The 19661-nt window shown below is 57.5% G+C and overlaps 1 protein-coding gene across 6 annotated transcripts in view; it reads left to right on the top strand.

The window, feature by feature from the left end:
* RPS6KA2 (ribosomal protein S6 kinase A2) overlaps positions 1 to 19661 on the top strand; it is a 349946-nt gene that overhangs the window by 318112 nt on the left and 12173 nt on the right. For all 6 annotated transcript variants that reach the window (XM_078447561.2, XM_060617075.3, XM_060617077.3 and 3 more), the window contains 6 exons: positions 464 to 566; positions 2782 to 2912; positions 3929 to 4054; positions 13511 to 13600; positions 15665 to 15823; positions 17296 to 17457. In XM_078447561.2, coding sequence (XP_078303687.1) covers positions 464 to 566; positions 2782 to 2912; positions 3929 to 4054; positions 13511 to 13600; positions 15665 to 15823; positions 17296 to 17457 — 771 coding nt within the window. The remainder of the gene's footprint in view (positions 1 to 463; positions 567 to 2781; positions 2913 to 3928; positions 4055 to 13510; positions 13601 to 15664; positions 15824 to 17295; positions 17458 to 19661) is intronic.

The raw sequence follows: 19661 nt of genomic DNA, 5'->3' as shown, positions 1-19661 counted from the left end.
TCTAGCTGGGGGCTTTCACAGCATCCCCCAGGGGTGGCCTCGGGGTCGCCGGGGCAGAGAGGAGGGCACCAAGCAGCAGGTACTGCTGTCACCCAGGGTGGGGCAGCGTGGGGCTGTCCTGCCAGATTTTACTAGAAGAAAAAAATTCTGCCCCCCAAAAAGGTTTAAAACGTCACGTTGCCCTAAATGGAGAATACTTTGCACGTGTCCAGACCCTCATGCCTTCGGTTATGACTTTTATAGAATACATTCCATTGTGTTCTGCGTCCTACGTAACGTACGTGCATCATATTTTACGCGTATTCGTACATACATCAGAGTATCCGGAGGTGCCATCCGCAGGTGGAAACTGGGGCCCTGTGCGCGAAGTGTGTCCCCCGCCCCGGCGGCGGGCTGCGCTATTCCACGGCATTCTCTGGCGTTGTCGGTGGCTCCTCACGGCTCTGTCTCACTTTCCCTGCAGAAGCTGTACCGGAAGGAGATCAAGCCACCGTTCAAGCCAGCGGTGGGCAGGCCCGAGGACACCTTCCACTTTGACCCCGAGTTCACAGCACGGACGCCCACAGGTGTGTCCCAGCAGCGACCCAGCGCTCTGTCTGGTCGTGGGTCCTCCCCCCACCCCCCCACCCACCACCACCCCCCCCCCCGCCAGTTCAGGGACCAGTTCTTTCAGGCAAGCGCAAGAAGGGAACGTAGAGACAGTGACAGTCTCCATTCAGCTAGAGGGTCTTGTGGGGAGAGGAGGGCCGAGGGTGAAGTCCATAGCTGTGGGAACTGTAGCCCTGACGCATGCCAGCAGCCAACACTGTCCGCAGAGCCTTACCAGCTACCGGGTCTCGGCACAGCAGACGGACACGGAGCCTTGGCTTTCGGGATCTGTCAACAATCCCTCTTAAGGTCTGTCGAACTCCGTCAGTCCAAAGTCATCATTTTGTGACGTTAATGAGTCAGTATCAGGGGGTTGTTTTTGAGATCTGGGAATGGTCTCAGTCTGCGTGGACCACATGACACACAGCTGGCCTGGCGCCCTAAACAACAGACATCTACTTTGGTTCCCGGTGGGGGCTCCCTTCCCGACTTGCAGACAGCCACCTTCCCTCCGTGTCCTCACGGGGCCTCACTCGGTGCTGTCTCTCCCTCTTCTTAGAAGGACAGCAGTGCCGTTGGGTCAGGTCCCATGGCCTCGTTGAACTTTACTTACCTCCCCCAAAGACCCCGTCTTCAAAGACAGGCACATAGAGGGCGAGGGCTTCAAACTCTGAATTTGGGGGGACGCAGTCCAGGCCATACAGTAATGGTATGTTGTGTAATGGTGTTATGTAAACTAAAGAGGCGAACCCCCCTCGTAGAGGGATTGGGGGGACCACGTTCAGGGAGCTGGTGGATATGGGGCTACATACGGTGTATATGGGGGGTTCTTTGCTCGCTGACTTGGAATCCGAAATTTTGCATGACTTTAAAGGTGATTATGAAAGACACAGCCAACTACCAAACACTAAGTGGAAAACTTGGAGCAGAGAATCCACTTTGTTCCCTTTGGTTTAGGCTCCTCGTGCTAGGAAGTAAATTCGCCCGGTGCTAGACTAGAGAAGCTTAATTAAAACCCAGAAGGCTCAGCCGAGTAGTTTTTAGAATCTGAAGATTATGTTCTGCGAGAAGCAGCGCCTCCTGAACGCTGCGGCGTTGCCCCGGCGGGCGCCGAGCTGTTCTAGACCCCGGGCCCCTGCACAGAATGACAGCTTCGAGGTCTGCTTTCCCTTAGAAACCTCCCAGGCTACCACCAGCTGCTCTGAAGGTCCCCACCGAGCACAACGGATCCAGCACCATTAAGCAGTCTTCAACCCCCAGGGTGCTTTGGCATCCTTCCTTGGGGCTTTAGATTTAAGAATTTGAGCTCATCCCAGAGAATTCGCCAGAGCCCTGCAAATGGCGAGGGTGAAGCGTACCTCAGGAGGCTCCTTCACAGCCTCTGAGGAGTGTGTGTGCTTTGGGGGAGGTACGGCCCTATTAACTTGGGCAGATGCACTTGCATTAGTGAGCGGAGAATTCGTAGATCGCGTAAGCAGTGTCTCTGAATGAAGGAAGGGGCGCGGAGGCCATCAGCTGAAGTCCAGGCGGGTCCTTATGAAGGTTGCCTCGGCCAGCATTTGGCTGGTGTGGCTACCGTGCCGACGTGGGAGGTGGCATAAATAGAATGTAACAGGCTTTAAGATCATCGAGGGGATGCTGATTTTCGGCACGGTACTTAAAAAGCAAACACGAGAGTTGGATAAGAGAATTTTCAACTAACTAATTGAAACTGAGGACTTGGAAACTTTGATGATCCCATGACTCGTTTCTGACTACTTTGTCTGATGGGTTTTCAAATCTTAGCCCGGCATCTCCCACCAGCCAGCAGCCTCCAGTGGCCAAAGGAGATATAAACTAGCTTTAGTATTGGCTTAAGTTTAGGGGAAAAAGTGCCGTAAGCCTTTCAGAGGACATTCCCACTGTGCATCCAGAAACCTTACGTACAGGATGTGGATCATCCAGTCTTTCAGAATCACATTGCTATAGCTTCCCTTTAACACAGCCATGCTCTTGGGTCCCGTGCTTAGAAAATCCTACCCTCTTGTTGATATATACATATAGAGAGAATGACTTTTCCGTCTCTCAACACTTCACTTAGTCCCTCGCACAAAGGCGAACTGTGTGATGTCATTAAATTAAGTAAAAGTGACTGGGGAACTCCAACTAGGAAGCTCCCCCTGGAAGGTGGAATTCTCTCGTTGTTACCTGCAGACTCCCCTGGCGTCCCCCCCAGCGCCAACGCTCATCATCTGTTCAGAGGATTCAGTTTCGTGGCCTCGAGTCTGGTCCAGGAGGCCTCCCCGCAAGATCTGCACAAAGCCACGGTCCACCCCATCGTGCAGGTAACCCCGCACCGCCCGACTCCACGGTCTCCGGCAGGTGTGGGTGGTGAGGGTCACACGTGGACGGAAAGCCGGCCTGGGAGCGGGGCCGGGGGCGGGGGCAGCTGGTGCCTGGAGCGCCTTCTGCCATCAGCTCCTTTCCCGGCCTCCCGGGGGTCACTGAGTCTCATGGTGACCCGAGCCGTGGCTGTTACCCCTGTTCCACATTCATCCTAACGAAGGGTAAAGAGTTCTGATGAGGCTGTCACCGTGGCGTGTCTACAGCCAGAGCCCCCACACGAGTCAGACGGGGCGTGCTCACGGTGTGCAGTGGGGCCAGTACCCCGAGAGAGTGATTTGGTCTGTGGCTACAAACCGACTTTTTGGGAGGTCAGTGCAGAGGACATTTATTTTGTAAGGTGCTTTCCCCCCAGTTAGTGTAACCAGATACAGAGAATTCTAAGAAGGAACGGCGATCACGTTTTATTCACGGACCGGGTCGGGGAAAATTGGGCGGCATTAGATCTCCACATCGCCTCTCCAGAGCCTTTTGGGAAACCACGGTGTGTCTGACGTGGGCGCTTGATGTGACAGGGCTTCTGGCGGCTTCTCGACCGTGCTCTGAGTGGGGGGTCGTGCCTACGGGCCATGCCTGGGACATCAGGGGGTCGGATTTCCAGGTAGATGACACAGCCAGGCACCGCTCTAGACCCCAGTGTCACAACCACACACGCAGCTTCCGCAGGTCCCCTGCCCCCCTGTCTCAGGCTCTCAGGTCTTCAGGGGGATGGGCCCAGGCAGTGGATACCGGGTACTGTGGTCTGAGAATGAAGTTCACAACCGGAGAGGTCAGGGGAGTCGGGAGGTAGGTCGAGAGCCCTTGCTGACCAGCAGCGTGACTCCACGAACCCCTGGGCTCAGTGACCTCAGTGCACCGTCTGGAACCCCCCTTCCTGCCCGTGTCCCGTGTGCCTGTGGTCGCGCCCTTGCACGAGAGAGCCCTGACGGCCGTCTCCGCCCTTGGTCTCTCTCCGCAGCAGTTACACGGGAACAACGTACACTTCACCGACGGCTACGAGATCAAGGAGGACATCGGGGTGGGCTCCTACTCCGTGTGCAAGCGATGCGTGCATAAAGCGACGGAGGCAGAGTACGCCGTGAAGGTAAGACCGCGCGCGGGCGTGGGCAGTGGCGCGTGCGGTTGCCGCGCACAACCGCACCGCTCCGGCGAGCCCTGACCGCGGCAGGCCCTGCTGAGCCGGCCGCCTCCCTCCCCGCTCACCGTCTCCCCAGGTCTCCTGTGACGGAGCGCAGTCTGCTTTGGTATGAGGTCACCCGTTCAAAAATTATTTTGCAAATCATGAGTATTTTCAGTTTTATCCCACATCTGAGTGCCGACCACCGTTAGTAGCTTTGTATAAGTGCACTCTGGAATAAAAGCTTTGGGTGCCCAGTATTCTGGAAAATACAGTTGGGGGACAGGCGCAGTGTTTGATGGGAGAGGGGGAAGGAAGGAGGAAGCCCCGGTCACCAAAAACTACCTCAAAGAAACGAATAGAGGCATAAACCGGTTAAACCCGTGAAAACCTAAGCAGAGAGCTGGCCATTTTACTCTCCACCACCCGGAAAAGTCCGTAGTAAGGATTATCTGTAATTATCTAGAATCCCGTCTCTACATAGTACCTTTAGCCTCTGTAATTGTTGCTACATTTGATAGTTCATCTGGAAATCCCAAAGACCAGTTTCTTCAGTTTTCTGGTTGATAAAATATGGACTAAAGCTAAAGCTTCCCGCTAAAAGCACGGCCTAACTTACATAAAAAGCATAAATGGCACATTCTGTCCACAAGAGCGGGAGAGAGGCTCTAAGTCCACCGCTTTCCCGCTGAACTGACCGCCGGGTCCGGCCTGTGGCGTCGTCGTGGCTGAACCCAGTGTTGTCAGCAGCACGTGGCCCTGCCCCTCCCTGCCCCCAGGGCCCTCCCCCTGGGGGAGCGTGGAACCTTCCAGGAGGCAGCAGGGTAGAAGGAGCAATCCCATCCATTGCGATTTTCCTGGCCTCTGAAGAAGTTGTCCAAAATGATGACTCAGGCAGATGAGCTGTTCTGCACGACTCCTCACCCAGGCCCCACACCGTGTAGTGAACACAGGTTTTGCAAAAAGGGAGACCCCCAAGAATAGCAGGCACACCCACCCAGTGTTTCCTGCACTGAAAAAAAATGCCCAACTCCTTCCGGAAAAGACACCAGCCAAAAAAACCTAGACCAAAGGCCGTAGGTCTAGTTTGGGTTGGAAAATGATGGCTTGTGGACACGTGTATGTTGAATTCCTCTAATAAGAAAGAACATTAGAAATACGGAGGAATGGTCTGTGGGTTCCACGGATGTCCGTGTTCAGCCTGCCCACTTCTAGAGCGCTGTGCCAGGAGTCGAGGGGAGGCGCGCAGAGGGCTCCCGGAGCAGAGGGGATGCATGCAGAGGGCTCCAGGAGCAGAGGGGAGGCGTGCAGAGGGCTCCCGGAGCAGAGGGGAGGCGCACAGAGGGCTCCCGGAGCAGAGGGGAGGCGTGCAGAGGGCTCCCAGAGCAGAGGGGAGGCGCGCAGAGGGGTCTGGGAGCAGAGGGGAGGCGCGCAGAGGGCTCCAGGAGCAGAGGATGGAGGGTGCACAGCACTGCCAGCTGTCCAGCCGTCCGCAGGGGGTGTGCACGGGCCCCCAGGTGATGTCACAAGCAGTCTTCCAGGAGTTTCTAGGACTTGGGTTGCTGAGGAGTTTCGTGTTTCCTCCTCCTTGGGGGAGCTCATGGGAGCACCTGCGAGGCCGCCCCTGGTTCCCCAGGCAGTGCTGCTCCTGGAGCCCGACGTGGGTGCGCACCTGCCCTCTGCGTCTCGCTCGTGTTTCACGATGGAGGCTTCACAAGCATACAGGGGCTTTGGAGGATCTTTTCTGCGTGGGTCATTCGCGCAGAATTTCTTTCGGCAGTTTGGTGACCAGCAGCCATCCTAGAAACAATCGCAGCTTCCAGCGAGCAAGGAGAAACACGTCTATTGTCCGGCCGGCTCAGTGACCACGATGCCCTTCTAGAAAACAGCCAGCCTCTGTGCAGTTGATCAGCTGCGTTTTGTGCCTCTGAAAATAAATCTCCCATTGACAGAGGCAGTTGTGTGTTTCCCCGTACTGTCCCCATATCCAGCTCTCTTATAAAAACACCATGTGAATTCGGCTTTGTTCCGTGGCTTTAGCTCGGACCTTGACGCTCTTGTTGAGGCCACGCTGTGCTGGGAATTTCTGAGGCATCTCACCCCAGGGCCCAGAAGCCAGGCGCGTGGCTGCAGCTGGGTGCCACGGGAAGTCAAGCCTTCCTGTTTCTTTTTTGCACGCCTTGAAGTTCCCTGGACATACAGACCTGGTGGACCTGGCAGGGATCCCGCCCCCCCCCCCCCAATCCTTGCTGAGACCACAGTGGGTCGTAGTTTATTATCTAGAAGGTATTTAAATTCACCAAGTGCAGGAGAGAGCGCCCGGGACCCAGAGCTGTGTAGGCTGCTGGTTGGAATGTCCATTGTCAGTTCACTGGCGTTGGCTTGGATCTCCTTCAAGGGCAACAGGACCGGCAGGAGTTTCAAGGCAAAGAGCTCGGTTTTCAGGATGGGCCCATTTGTTAGCAGAACGTTTTAACGTCCTACAGATCGCTACCCTGCCCTTTGTCAGCATTTTCCAGGTAGAGCGGAGCCGAACTATTCTTTGACCTTTTTCTGCATCAGTTGCCTGGCTGATACCTGGCAGAACCGAGAACGTGGCACTTAAATCGCTGGGCGTGTGAGCCGGACCTCGGGTCGATAAACGCCCTCCGGGACTCAGCTCCCGGCTAGCTCGCGAAGTGTGGGGACCCGGCCATCCACATTCTCGCGTGGATGGAAAAGGGCGTCTGTTTCATTTTGAGAAACCGTCTAGTCCGAGCCAGGGGGCCTCCTTGTCCCCTCATCCACCTCCACGGGCGATTCGGAAGCCTCCCCCCTGAGTCAAGAGCAGAAGAGCGTACGCAGGGACCTGGACGAACAGTAGGACGGTGACCGGAGTGCCGGGGCTCCTGTGCCCGGTCGTCATCGGTCCGGCTGGCTTTGCCCCCCTCCAGGGACACTGGCCACGTCTGAGACATTCTGCGTGTCACAGCTGGCGTGGGAGTCGCCGCTGGGGTCTAGTGGACAACGGTCAGGGATGAAGCTTGACATCCGGCCCAGGACGGCTCCCTCCCGCTGTCCTCAACGAAGAATTACCCAGCCCATAATAACAGCGGTGCTGAAGAGGAGGACTGCAGCCTAAGGCACGCTTCGGGGACGGGGGACGGACGGGCATCTCACAGTAGGCAGCGCGCGCACACAGCGGGCACTCTGTAAGCGTCGGTACAGACTCTGAATCCCTCAGCTTGGTCCCTGTCTTCGGATGAAGCAAACGAGGCTGGGCTGACCAGGGTCTTTCCCCGGCAGAGCCCGGCCTCAGGCGGTGAGGCGGGTGCTGCCTCCTCATCCTCGCGGACCCCACCTCGGGCCGACTCGGCGTGGGGTGTCCCTCCGGTGCGCCCACCCAGTGCTGGGGAGCTGGGTGGGAAAGCCGTTACCTCCTCCCTCCCTCCTCCCTCCGTCAGGCTCAGTACGGTTGACAGACGCGTCCACTCTTACACCCCCGGCGGTTTCCGAGGGCAGAGCAGCCCCGCCATCCGGGCGCCACCGAAGTTCGCCTTTGCTCTCCTCGTCGGCCCCAGAGGGCAGGGGGCCGGAGGGAATCGTGTGGGACTTTGACAACCTGACAGAACAGCCCAGATGCCAAGTTGTTTAAGGGCGAGAGCAGGACGGCTTACGGAGCGCAGAAGGGAGCTGCGACGGAGCGGCGCTTGAACGGGGGAGGTTTGCGGAGCGGGAAGCGTCTCTAGTCTTCTCTCGTTCCGGCTACGTGTCCCTTTCCACGAAGCCACTCCTGAAGTGGCTCAACGGCAAACAGCCCAGGGCGCCGGCTCGTGTCAAAGGAAGGGCTCCCGAGGAGCCTTGTGTTGGGGGGGGATTCGCTGTGGAAAAGCTGCCTCGCGCCCCCAGGTGTCTCAGCCTCTCATGAGCCTCCGCAGGTGCGCCTTGAGACCGTTCCAGAAGGTGTCTGCGAGCGACTCGGTGGGTGCCGACCGTGGGGCGCAGAACTGACGCCCACCCCCGAGGTATCACTTCTGCCGCTTAGATCCTCGGTTTCGAGACACGAGCATCAGTAAACGTCTAAGCGGCAAACCCAACACCTGAAGCTCAGGAGACCGGGAGCGGCAGGCGTTAGACAGAATCCAGACCTGTCGCGATGCATTGTGCCCTCTTGTGGCCACGGGGACGATGACCGTGAACAGCACTCGCTACGCGCCAGCCCGGAAACGCTGCGCACGTGAGCTCACGTCACCTTCACGACGCGGTGCTGTGATCACCCTCGGCGTCCCCTCGGGGACCCAGAGACCGGACACCCAGCTCGTAGATGGGGGAGCCGCCCTCCCTCCAGGGGGTGCATGCCCTTGACCTCCGCGGGGCGCTGCCTCTCTGCTCCGAGGGGGGGACCGTGATACCCCCGTCCAGCTCACCCCCTTGCGTGTTGCGACACCCGGGTCCTGAGAGAGCGAGACGGCCACGCCAAGCGGGTGGTTCCGCGGCCTCCACCCCACTGCCCCGGAGCCCAAACCCCGCAGCCAGTGGCGAGGCCCCGTCGCCTGTCCCCCCTCCCACACCTCCCCAGCTGGACTCAACTCCCCACGCTCTTCCCAGGACACGGGAGGCTCCCGCCTGGGGAACACGTTTGCCTCCCTGGGGCTGGAACTTTCCTCCCCGAGACCCGGGTGCCGGCCACCTCGTGTCCACAGGCCCCTGCTCTCGGCCGGGGTCTCCCTGCCCCCCGCCCCGGCTCCTGTGCTGTCACTCCGTGCTCCGTGGCCCGCAGTGCCTTCTCTCGTGACGCTTCACGCCCGACAGACTTCGTGTCTCCTCTCCTGTCCATCTCTCCACCCCCGTTGTGACCGTTGGTGTCAGGGACAAGTGTTACGTCCAAGGAGCATCAGGAGCTTTTCCTCACATCCCACGTCACTTCCAGCCTTTCCTGGGCTTCTTCACTGTCAGTGTTGACAGGACAGGTGCGGACTGGAGCGTTTCTCGTCTGGGAACACGTCGCGTTCTGCACGGATCCCCTCGTTCGGCCAGCCGACGCTGTCCGTTCCTTTGCACGGTTCTTTTGTTAGTGCTCTTCCTACGGCAGAGACAGCGGTAGGTCCTGGGCGGGAGCACGGACCTGTTCTCAGGGAACCCACAAGCCAGCCACCGAGGCGTCTTAGGGATCGCAGAGCCAGAAGCTGCCGCCAACAGCCCACGTGACTGAGGAGTCTGAAGCTGGATGCGCTTCGGACGTCAGCCCTGGCCGCGGGCCATGGTATCTGCAGACGTGCAAGCGGGTCCCCGCGGCTGAAAGGCGCCTGCGGGCCGAGGCACGTTGGGGAGCCGTGGCCAGCTCCTCCCGGGGCAGCCCCCGCGTCAGACACGGCCATGCCTTCTTTTCAGTAGCGCGTTTGCGTGGTTCGAAGTCACGTAGTTTGTTGTAGCGACAGACTCGGGTAAAGATGCAGGAGGGTCCTGACGAGTGTGTGAGTCCGTGTCGCCCAGTTCTTTCCGGGAGTCGCTGGGCCCGTCCACGCACACGGGCAGCTGGGCCCGCGCTCCCTGCGCCCAGCCCGCTCTGCGTCCGCGGCAGACCGTTTACGGTAGCGTTAGCGTGTCTGGGCTCGTTTCCGTATGTGTATGCCGTGTGCCAACCAGAAACACAGCAGAATCAAGACAGATGTTTGACATGAACAGAGCTTAGTTTTAGAAGGCACACTGGCGTGGAAACTTTCGTTTTTTTCCAGCCGGAAAACTCAGAGTTCTTTCACTGTGTAAGCAAACTAATTTGCCTAAGTTAATGGTACGAGAGAAGTCGTCTGCTAAATCTTACAAACGATCACACGTTCTCCTACCCCTGTTCCAAATAGGGCATTGATCCTTGGAACAAGTCAGGGAAATACTCCGCCTCGAGGGGCTGTTCAGGCCTGTGAGCCCCCCACCGCATGCTCATCATAAAGCCCTTTTCCCCACAGGAGTCAGTGTCCCAGGAGGGGTGCTTGTGGAGGGAGCCGGGGAAGGGGAAGGTGGAGATGTGCAGAGATGGAAAGGAAGAGGGAAACAATGCTGATCACCATGAGGCCTTAGGCCTCTCTTCGGTAGCCAGGAATAAAAATGCACACGAAGGGAGCCTGGCCGGCTCAGTTGGAACATGAGGGTCTTGACCTTGGGGTCATGAGTTCAAGACCCATGAGTAAAAAGAAAGGAGGACAGAGACAGAGACAGAGACAGAGACAGACAGAGATAGAGACAGAGACAGAAAGAAAGAAAGAAAGAAAGAAAAGAAAGAAAGAAAGTAAAGGAGGAAAGAGAAGGAAAGAAAAGAAAGGGAGGAAAGAGAAGGAGAAAGAAAGAAAGAAAGAAAGAAGAAAAAGAAAAAAGAAAGGGAGGAAAGAGAAAAAGAGAGGAAAGAGAAGGAAAGGAAAAGAAAAGAAAGGGAGGAAAGAGAAGGAAAGAAAAGAAAGGGAGGAAAGAGAAGGGAAGAAAAAGAGAGAAAGAAAGGGAGGAAAGAAAGAAAGAAAGAGAGGAAAGAGGAAAGAAAGAAAAGAAAGGGAGGAAAGAGAAGGAAAGAAAAGAAAGGGAGGAAAGAGAAGGAAAGAAAGAAAGAAAGAAAGAAAGGGAGGAAAGAAAGAAAGAAAGAAAGAAAGAAAGAAAGAAAGAAAGAAAAAGGAAAGAGAAGGAAAGAAAAGAAAGGGAGGAAAGAGAAGGAAAGAAAGAAAGAAAGAAAGGGAGGAAAGAAAGAAAGAAAGAAAGAAAGAAAGAAAGAAAAGGAAAGAGAAGGAAAGAAAAAGAAAGAAAGAAAGAAAGAAAGGGAGGAAAGAGGAAAGAAAAAGAAAGGGAGGAAAGAGAAAGAAAGAAAGAAAGAAAGAAAGAAAGAAGAAAAGGAGGAAAGAGAAGGAAAGAAAAAGAAAGAAAAAAGAAAGGGAGGAAAGGAAAGAAAAAGAAAAAAAGAAAAAGGGAGGAAAGAGAAGGAAAGAAAAAGAGAAAGAAAGGGGAGAGGAAGGAAGGAAGGAAAAGGAAGAAGGGAGGGAGGAAGGAAGGAAGGGTGGGAGGAAGGAAGGAAGGAAGGAAGGAAGGAAGGAAGGAAGGAAGGAAGGGTGGGAGGGAGGAAGGAAGGAGGAAGGCAGGCAGGCAATGCTCTTGGTCGGTACCCCTGAGCTTCGCCTGTGGAGGGAGCCCTCCCGTGCCCGGCACTGCCTGGCGCACTGACTTAGCCCCGCAAGTGCCCAGCTGGCTAGAGAGCGGCACCGCGGACGGCTCGCTCACCGGCCGGGGTGGGTGGCCGACCCCCCAGGCAGTGCCCCGCTTGCTGTCCGCGGCCGCTGCTGGATGAGAAGGAGACAGGGTGGGCGTCCCGACGCCTCCTCCGTGTTCCGTCAGGGTCACCTGAGCGTCAGCGTGGGAGGGAGGAGGCCTGGCTCGCCAGCACGTATGTGGACAGTCCCTTCTTCCGTTGCCTCGGAAAGATTATAAAGCAGTGTATTCTCAGAATAAGGAACCTGAGCCACCAGCACTTTCTTGGACCAGAAGCAAGTCTAACAATGCCAGTCCCAAGAAACCAATCCCACGGGGAGGAGAGTCATTCCTAGACGTGTCTAAACAGTGTGCTCGAACCTCTTTCTGGGCTCTGCCTTCCCCCAGCACAGACTGCAGCTCGCGCTCGGGGACCAGTCGCCGGGCCTCGCGGCTAAGCATCTCTGTGAAGACAAAAAGATTTGTGGCTAAAAGCAGCCAGGACTTGCTGACAAGGGTTAGGATCGACACACGGGGCCGGCCCGGGGCGTGCAGCCGTGGGGACGCGGGCCAGCCCCGCCCAGGTCGGGGAGATGGTGGAGAGCCAGGAGGGCGGCCGTCGGGTCCTGCGCCTGCCACTGTTGGGCCCGGCTTCCCCTCCAGGCTGGGTGCCCACCTCCCCTGCACACCCACCTCCCCACCTCCCTGCCTTGCCTTCTGGCTTCAGGTCGGCTCCTCCGTGGGAGATGCCACAGGACTGAGGAAGGTAAAGGCCCCAGCTCCTGTCGGAGGACGGCCCCCACAGCCACCCCCTCTGGCCCTGTAGCTGCCGGCTGTCCCCCCACCCCCGGGCCACGGGCAGTGGAGAAAAGGCTTCCCACATCCCACGCCACCATGAGAGCGATCAAACAGATCTATGCTAAGAATACATTTTTTCATTAGGAAATCTTCTTTGAAAAGAGATGCATCCGCCACTAATTTTTCAAAAATCCAGTAACGTATTTCAACCATCTCCGATTTCAAAGAGAAGGTCACAGACCAGAGAGACCGTACGTCCCTGCGGGCCTTTGGAGCAGAAGGGATGCCAGGGCCCGGCCAGCTCACGTCCCACCAAGCCGTGTATTAAGGACCCCCACCCCTGCCGAATGAGCCTCCACAAAGGCTCTCCCTTGGGACGATGCATTAGCTTCTTTCCATCACAGAAGTAATCCTGGGGTCCGAGCTAGAACTCCAGTGGAGTTAAATGTAGCAAGACGAGAAAAATGTGTTAAGGGAGGGAGCTTAACTTTTTGTTTGTGTTACAACGCGTGTCACGGGGCTCACAGTCCTGGGGCACCAGGGTCCTCGGAGCTTGGCTGTGGGCTTGAGAGCCAAGATGCAGGGGTGCCTGGGTGGCTCAGTCGGTTAGGCATCTGACTCTCGATTTCGGCTCAGGTCATGATCCCAGGGTCGTGGGATCGAGCCCCACATCGGGCTCTGTGCTGAGAGTGGGGCCTGCTTGGGATTCTCTGTCTCTTTCCCTCTCTCTCTGTACCTCTTCCCCACTCAGACACACTTGTGTTCTCTCTCTCTCTCTCTCAAATAAAAAAAATAGGGGCACTGCTCATAACACCTCGTCCTGTCATCGGAGGCCATCTGTTTTCACGGGCGGAAGGATTTTATCTGCTAGCCCGCAACGTGGGCTACAGGTGCTGGGTTGCGGAGGGGGGTGACGTTTGCGTGTCTGAGCCACAGCGGCCGATTCAGCGTGCACGCCAGCCCCGTGCCCCCTGGGGAGAGCCATGCACTTGGCCACACTTTGTTGCCAGCGCGTAGCTGCAGAGTAAGGCTAAGAGACGCCCGGCGGCAGCCGGGGGCTCATTTTGGACGAGCGAGGAGCACAGGCCACCCACCCGGAGCCCGCCATCTAGTGGAGAAGCACCTTCCGTTATGTGGTGCCTGAGTGAGCTCCCCGAGCCCACCCCTCTCCACCCACCGCCCTGCAGTAGCTTAAAATTCGCCCCTCTCCACCCGCCCTGCAGTAGCTTAGCATTCGTGTCTGAGGCTCGTGCCTGTTCTTTTAAGTGTCGCCCTGGTGCTCGTCGGCAGGGAGGATTGCCACGAACATCCAGGCGACTGTAAGGTGTCCTGTGGGCGTGAGCTGGAGGCGAAGGGAAGGCAAAAAGGGTCCGAGCCAGCACATGCTGCCCGGGAGCCTCACGTCAGGTGCTCTGCTCATTCCAGATCATCGATAAGAGTAAAAGAGACCCCTCGGAAGAGATCGAGATTCTCCTGAGATACGGACAGCATCCAAACATCATCACGCTCAAAGACGTGAGTGAGCGTCACACGGCTGCCGTGTCGCGTGTCGGCGTGTTTCTCCGGGGGTGGCTTCCTCCGCGGTCCAGCCACTGTTCCTGCCCCCACGAGTGTGTGCCAGCCTCTGCCGCCTGCACCTCCAGGTCCCTCGGCACCTGCGAGCCCGAGTCCCCGGGACAGCGGCCCCCTCCCAAATCAGAGTGCCATGTAAAGGGCAGGATAGCTGGTGCAGACTCTGGGCTGTTCCTGAACGTAGCAGAAACAAGAGCATGGAGTGGACGAGACGGGGCTGGGTCAGACCCGAGACCCCGGATCCGGAGCTCTGGCCCTGGGGCTCCTCCCAGCGTCCTCCACCCCTGCTGGCCTGGGAGAGGGAAGGGAGCAGGGGTCCTCCCCACTGGAAGGACACCACAGAGCCCGGGGCTGCAGGGGTGGGGCCGGAGGGGAGAGGGGGCTTTCACCTCTCCCTCTCCTGCAGAGACCTGCAGAGGGGGCCACCTGCACCCTCACACTCCCGAGCGATTCCACTGTCCCCAACCCCAAACCTTAAGACTTTGAGGCCACTTGGAGCTCCCTCCAGGCCCCGTCGGCTCCTGGAGCAGGAGGACTGCAAAATGCCGACCAGATTCTGAGGCAAATGCGAAACAGGCACCTGTGTTGACAAGAGTAGAGTAAACGCCGGCTTTGTCCCCCTGGGTCCCCGTCACCGGGCCCCCGTCGCCTTCACTGCACCGTTCGGGGCTCTCTGCATTTCGGCTTTTATTTATATGTTAAGATCCACAAGCGCAAAGCGGCTAATGTGAAAACCCCCTAAGGTTTCCAAGCCACTTCCATCCTGTTGGGGTGCGAGGTCCCCAGCTGGTGATACATTCACAAGCACATTCTCCAAAGTAGAGGATGTTCTGGGTTCATAAACTGGAAACAAATACACCCAAATTACCTTTACAGCTTGCATTGAGCTCAGAGTCAGGCAAATCGTTTCAGCCATTTGTTCTGGAAACTCGCTGATCTGTGAGCTCAAAACTGCTCGTTTGTGGGGGATCTGCCCCATTTCCACGAGGCTCTTCTCGATGCCCGGGCACGCCCGTAGGCAGGGTGGTTGTGTCCACACAGGCATGTCACGAAAAGAGCAAGGGCGGAGGAGTTTTTGGCTGTTGTGGGGTTTTTTGGGTTTTTTTTTTTTTTTTTTTTTTTATGTTATTTACCTACTTTGAGAAGGAGAGAGAGAACGAGTAGGGGAGGGGCAGAGAGAGCCAGAGAGAGAATCCGTGCTGTCGGCACAGAGCCCGACGAGGGGCTCAAACTCACGGACCGTGAGATCACGGCCTGAGCTGAAATCCAGAGTCCGACGTTTCACCGACTGGGCCAGCCAGGCACCCCTTGGCCGTGGTGTTTCTAAGTTCCTGGGCGCGAAGGTGGTTTGACGAAGCTCTCCTTTCCCGTTGCTTTCGGCCATAAAAGTGCGGCTGCCATGCGGTGGTTCTCTGTGCCTCCCCGCCCCTCCCATTCTGGATTCTGGGGTCTGGCTACATCTTGTCTACGGTGCAGCGGGACAGAGGGCCCCTGGGGGCTGCTTGGACATGACCCAGACCTGCTGGGCCAGACCCTGCCTGCTGACGACAACCCTCCCCCCACCCCAAGTGGTGTGCCCGGTAAAGTCTGTAGAGCTCGGCCCCGGAGACCCACAGCAGCACGGTGCTGTCCCTAATTCCCCAGCAGAGAGGGGAGCGAGACCCCCACGATTCATTTCCACTCAAACCTCGCCCTTGCAAGCTCTTGGCCTCGCTGACTCATTCCCTGCTTTGTGGCAGATTATTAAAGCCGGCTTTTCCTAAGAACCGCGTCGGGCGTGACTGGAATGGCCATTGGCTCATTTTCACCAGAAGCCTTCTTTTGACACCCGGCGGGGGGGGGGGGGGGGGGGGGGGTGCTGGGCACTGAGCCCCCAGCCCGTGCACCGGCTTCCGCCCCGTCCAGGGCGGCCCTTCCCCCCACAGCAGGCTGGCTGGCGAGGGGGCGGGGTGGCCGCGGTCCCTGCGTGGGCCCTGAGGTCCGTGCGCCCCTGTCTCCGCCTCCCAGGTCTACGACGACGGCAAATTCGTGTACCTGGTGACGGAGCTGATGCGTGGAGGGGAGCTCCTGGACCGCATCCTGCGACAGCGACACTTCTCGGAGCGGGAGGCCAGCGACGTGCTGTGCATCATCACCAGGACCATGGATTACCTCCACTCGCAGGGGGTGAGCCCGCCGTCCTCCCCGGGAGGGGCCGGGTCAGAGCAGGAACCGAGGATCGGGAGGGAGCGGGGGGGTGGGAGGGGGGGCCTCGGCTTCCTTCTGCGTCACACCTGCCCCCGCAGGGGCCAAGGTCAAGGCACATGCTGTGTCCCGGGGAGCCAGCCGGAGACATTACGTTTACCTGGACCGGTTATACAGAAAAACGTAGGTGGGCTTGGTAAAGGGGAATTTTGGAGTTTCCGTCACCTGCTCTTAGAACTGAATTCCTGCACCAACACAAAGGAATTCCGCGGGTGAAACGACAGTAAGGGCAAGGTTTCCCGCCGCCTCCCCGTCCTCCACACGCTGCTCTGCGCCCTCCACGTCTGCAGTCCCGGACAGACCGGGAGGCCAGAGCACAGGAAGGTGAAGTATCTTGCCTGGGGCTGGTCGCACAGAGGGAGTGACAGGGACAGGGTCCGGCCGGGCTCTGGGCTTCCAGACCCCGCGCTCGCAGCCCCAGGCTGCCTGGCTGGGGGTGGCCGCGTGGCCCCACGCCTTGCTCCAGCCCCCGTCCTCTCGGCCCTTCCTGCGAGGCGGACGGTGCTCCCCCGGCCAGCCCCACACGTGTGGTCGTAAGCGTTTAAAATGCAGCCGCCTCCGAACAGGACGATGCTCTTCTGGGACCACACGGCAGGCCTGTTTGGTGGTCACCCGGCGGTCCGGGAGTAGGGAGCATTTTCCCAGAACCCCAGAGGAGACCCTTTGGACGATGGTTTTTCCAGACTGGCGTCTCTTGAATGAGGGGGGTGGTGGACCCAGACTCTCCTGCTCCCCTGCCCTCAGGGTCTCCGTAAACCCGGCTGGCCGCCCGCCTGTGTCCCTCCAACCTCCCTCCTATACCCCGTGCCTGGGTTTTAGCAGGACAATGCAGCTTCCAGGCCGTGTTCAGATACACACGTGTGCTCCCAGTCGGCCTCTGTCCCCTTCAGAAAAATCGCCATGTGCCCCAGGTAGCTGCTTTGCTCTGAGATGTGATGACAACTTTGGCCGATCCTGTCCCTCGTGCTTGGAGCCCCACGGCTCCCTCGGCACAGGGGCGGCTGTAGGGCTCCTGCCGATCGCCTGGGCCTGTCCGTGGTCACACGTCCCACGTCTGCCTCGCTCTGTGGTGTGCCCGGCCCCTCACCGCGCTGGAGCGTGGTGGGCACACGATAAACACGTACCTGTAGAGGTCTTTTCATCCACATCACCTGAACTCACCGCACGTGATGCTCTCAGCTTAGGTAGCTGCTTAGTTACTGACTCATTGAAATATTCATTCGCCACCAAAGAGGTTTCTAGGGGGCCCCCCGGTCTGAGCGTCAACGTGAGAGGAAGAGAGGAGGGAACCCCCCCCCCCGCCCCCCGCAGGTCAGCCCCAGTATAAGCCCTGCTCTTCTGAACGCACCGCCCCTTCCCTTTCTTGCCCCATCCTGGGCCTGCTGCCTTTCCAGGTTGTTCATCGAGACCTGAAGCCGAGTAACATACTGTACATGGACGAGTCTGGAAACCCTGAGTCCATCCGCATCTGTGATTTCGGGTTCGCCAAGCAGCTTCGAGCTGAGAACGGGCTGTTGATGACACCCTGCTACACGGCAAACTTTGTCGCCCCGGAGGTAAGACCTCCGAGCCCGCGGAGGCGCGCCCTCCCCCACTGCAAAGGGGGATCTTGCTCAAGCACCCTCACCTTACCGCTTTAGTTTCCTGTTTGTCACGCTTTTCATGGTGATGTTCTCATGTAAAATCGGACTGTGCGGTAGACCATGAGGATCAAACCCGAGCGTTTGCTGGGAGTCGCTGAGACGTGATGCGGTCGGACTGTCCTGTCACCCGGAAGGGAGCTAACGGGTCCCCTGTGATCAGAAACCTACCTACAGCTGCACAGACGGAGGGGCGGCGGGGGGGGGGGGGGGGGGCTGCGTGTCTGTGGGTCTCCTCTCTGCCAGATGCTGCTCCAGACTGTGGCCCACGGCGGACGCCGGCCGGCCGCTGTGGAATGTCACACGAGGCCCGTGGCGACTTGCAGGGGAGGGCTCCTGGCCGGCACCCAGTGGGTCAGATGATCTCAGCAACGGCCTCGGGTACATTTCCACCTTCTCAGGCTCCCGGGGATGGTTTTGTTAGGCTCTGAAGTCACTGATGTGTTCACGAAGACAAACCCAGTTTCTTGCTTTCTAGAAACTTAGCAACAAAACCTGAGAGGCCGGTCGAGCAGGACAGGGCTGGTGGGATGAGGGGTTAGGAAGGAGAACAGGTGCTAGGTGTGGATTCTGTGTGGATCCTTCTGGCTGCTGGTGAAGGCAGGCTGGCACCTAGTGGTGGGTCTGCGAGCTGAGAGGTAGCCCCCCCTCCCCGCCCCAGGGTGGTGAGGAAGGCAGGGTGCTGAGTCGAGATGCAGCTGGGCACGGAGCCTACACGCATGGGACACAAGGCCATTTTTGGGTCACCCAGATGCTACCTGGGGCCCCTTTGAAATACTCTGCTTATAAGCCTCTATTGTTGCCTTATCTGATCAGAAATAATATTGATGGGGGGCGCCTGGGTGGCTCAGTCGGTTGAGCGTCCGGCTTCGGCTCAGGTCATGATCTCGTGGTTTGTGAGTTCGAGCCCCGCGTCGGGCTCTGTGCTGACAGCTCGGAGCCTGGAGCCTGTTTCAGATTCTGTGTCTCCTTCTCTCTCTGCTCCTCCCCTGCTCGTGCTCTGTCTCTCTCTCTCTCAAAAATAAATAAACATTAAAAAAATTAAAAAAAAAAAAAAGAAATAATATTGATGGTATTGATTTTAGCCATTATGAACTATCTTAAATTGGTCTATTGCTTTACCATTTCCAAAGCACTTTCACCGGTATTTTTTTTTAAGTTTTTATTTATTTTTGAGACAGAGAGAGACAGAGCATGAGCAGGGGAGGGGCAGAGAGAGAGGGAGACACAGAATCTGAAGCAAGCTCCAGGCTCTGAGCTGTCAGCACAGAGCCTGACGCGGGGCTTGAACTCACAGACTGTGAGATCATGACCTGAGCTGAAGTCGGATGTTTAACCGACTGAGCCACCCAGGCGCCCCTCACCGGTTTTTTTTACTTCTATCTTGATACACCGTTCGAAGTACACAGGGTGGATACTATTAGCCACACTTGATAGATTAAGAAAAAAACCAGGTTCAGTGGGTTCAAGTGACTTTTGAAGGTCGCTCAGCCAGTGGAGACAGGGCTTGAACGACGAACATTCGGTTCATTTGCGTGTGCCGGCTGGTTGGCCACCGACCGCGTTCCCGGCACAGCCCACGGTGTCCGCGTTGCAAACACGGGAAGACGGGGTCCTTGCCCTTGTGTCGAAGACAGTCGGACACAGTCCTCCATGTTTGATGCTCAACCCTGTAATGTACAGTAATCCGTGAGCATTTATGCTGCTTTCCTTACTGTTCTCAACTATAAGTCTATCAGAGCATCGTCTTCCGCGGAAGTACGCAACCCTAGGACGCGTGAATTCTTCTGTTTTAACCGTCCCTCAAAAAACTAGACATAGGCTCACCACGCGGTGCGGTCACGCCCGTGCCCAGCGTTTCTGAAAGCAGAGACAAGAGCAGATATTCGCCCACCCGTGTTCTCAGCAGCCCTGTTCACCAAAGGTGGGAGCCACCCACGTGTCTGTCAGTGGCTGAATGCCTGCACAGAATGTGGCGTGTTTTTCAGTGGGTTGTGAGCCTTGAACAGGAAGGACACCCCGTGCCACGCCTCAACACGATGAACCTGGAGCACGTTACGTTGTGTGTGATACGCAGGCAGAAGAGCGTAATTACTGTATGATTCCACTTACATGAGGTC

The sequence above is a fragment of the Panthera onca genome, chromosome B2 (assembly GCF_046562875.1).
Source record: "Panthera onca isolate mPanOnc1 chromosome B2, mPanOnc1 haplotype 2, whole genome shotgun sequence".
In the NCBI taxonomy this organism is placed as follows: domain Eukaryota; kingdom Metazoa; phylum Chordata; class Mammalia; order Carnivora; family Felidae; genus Panthera; species Panthera onca.
Note: the sequence above shows the minus strand (reverse complement) of the source record. Positions and strands in the feature narration are given on the sequence as shown.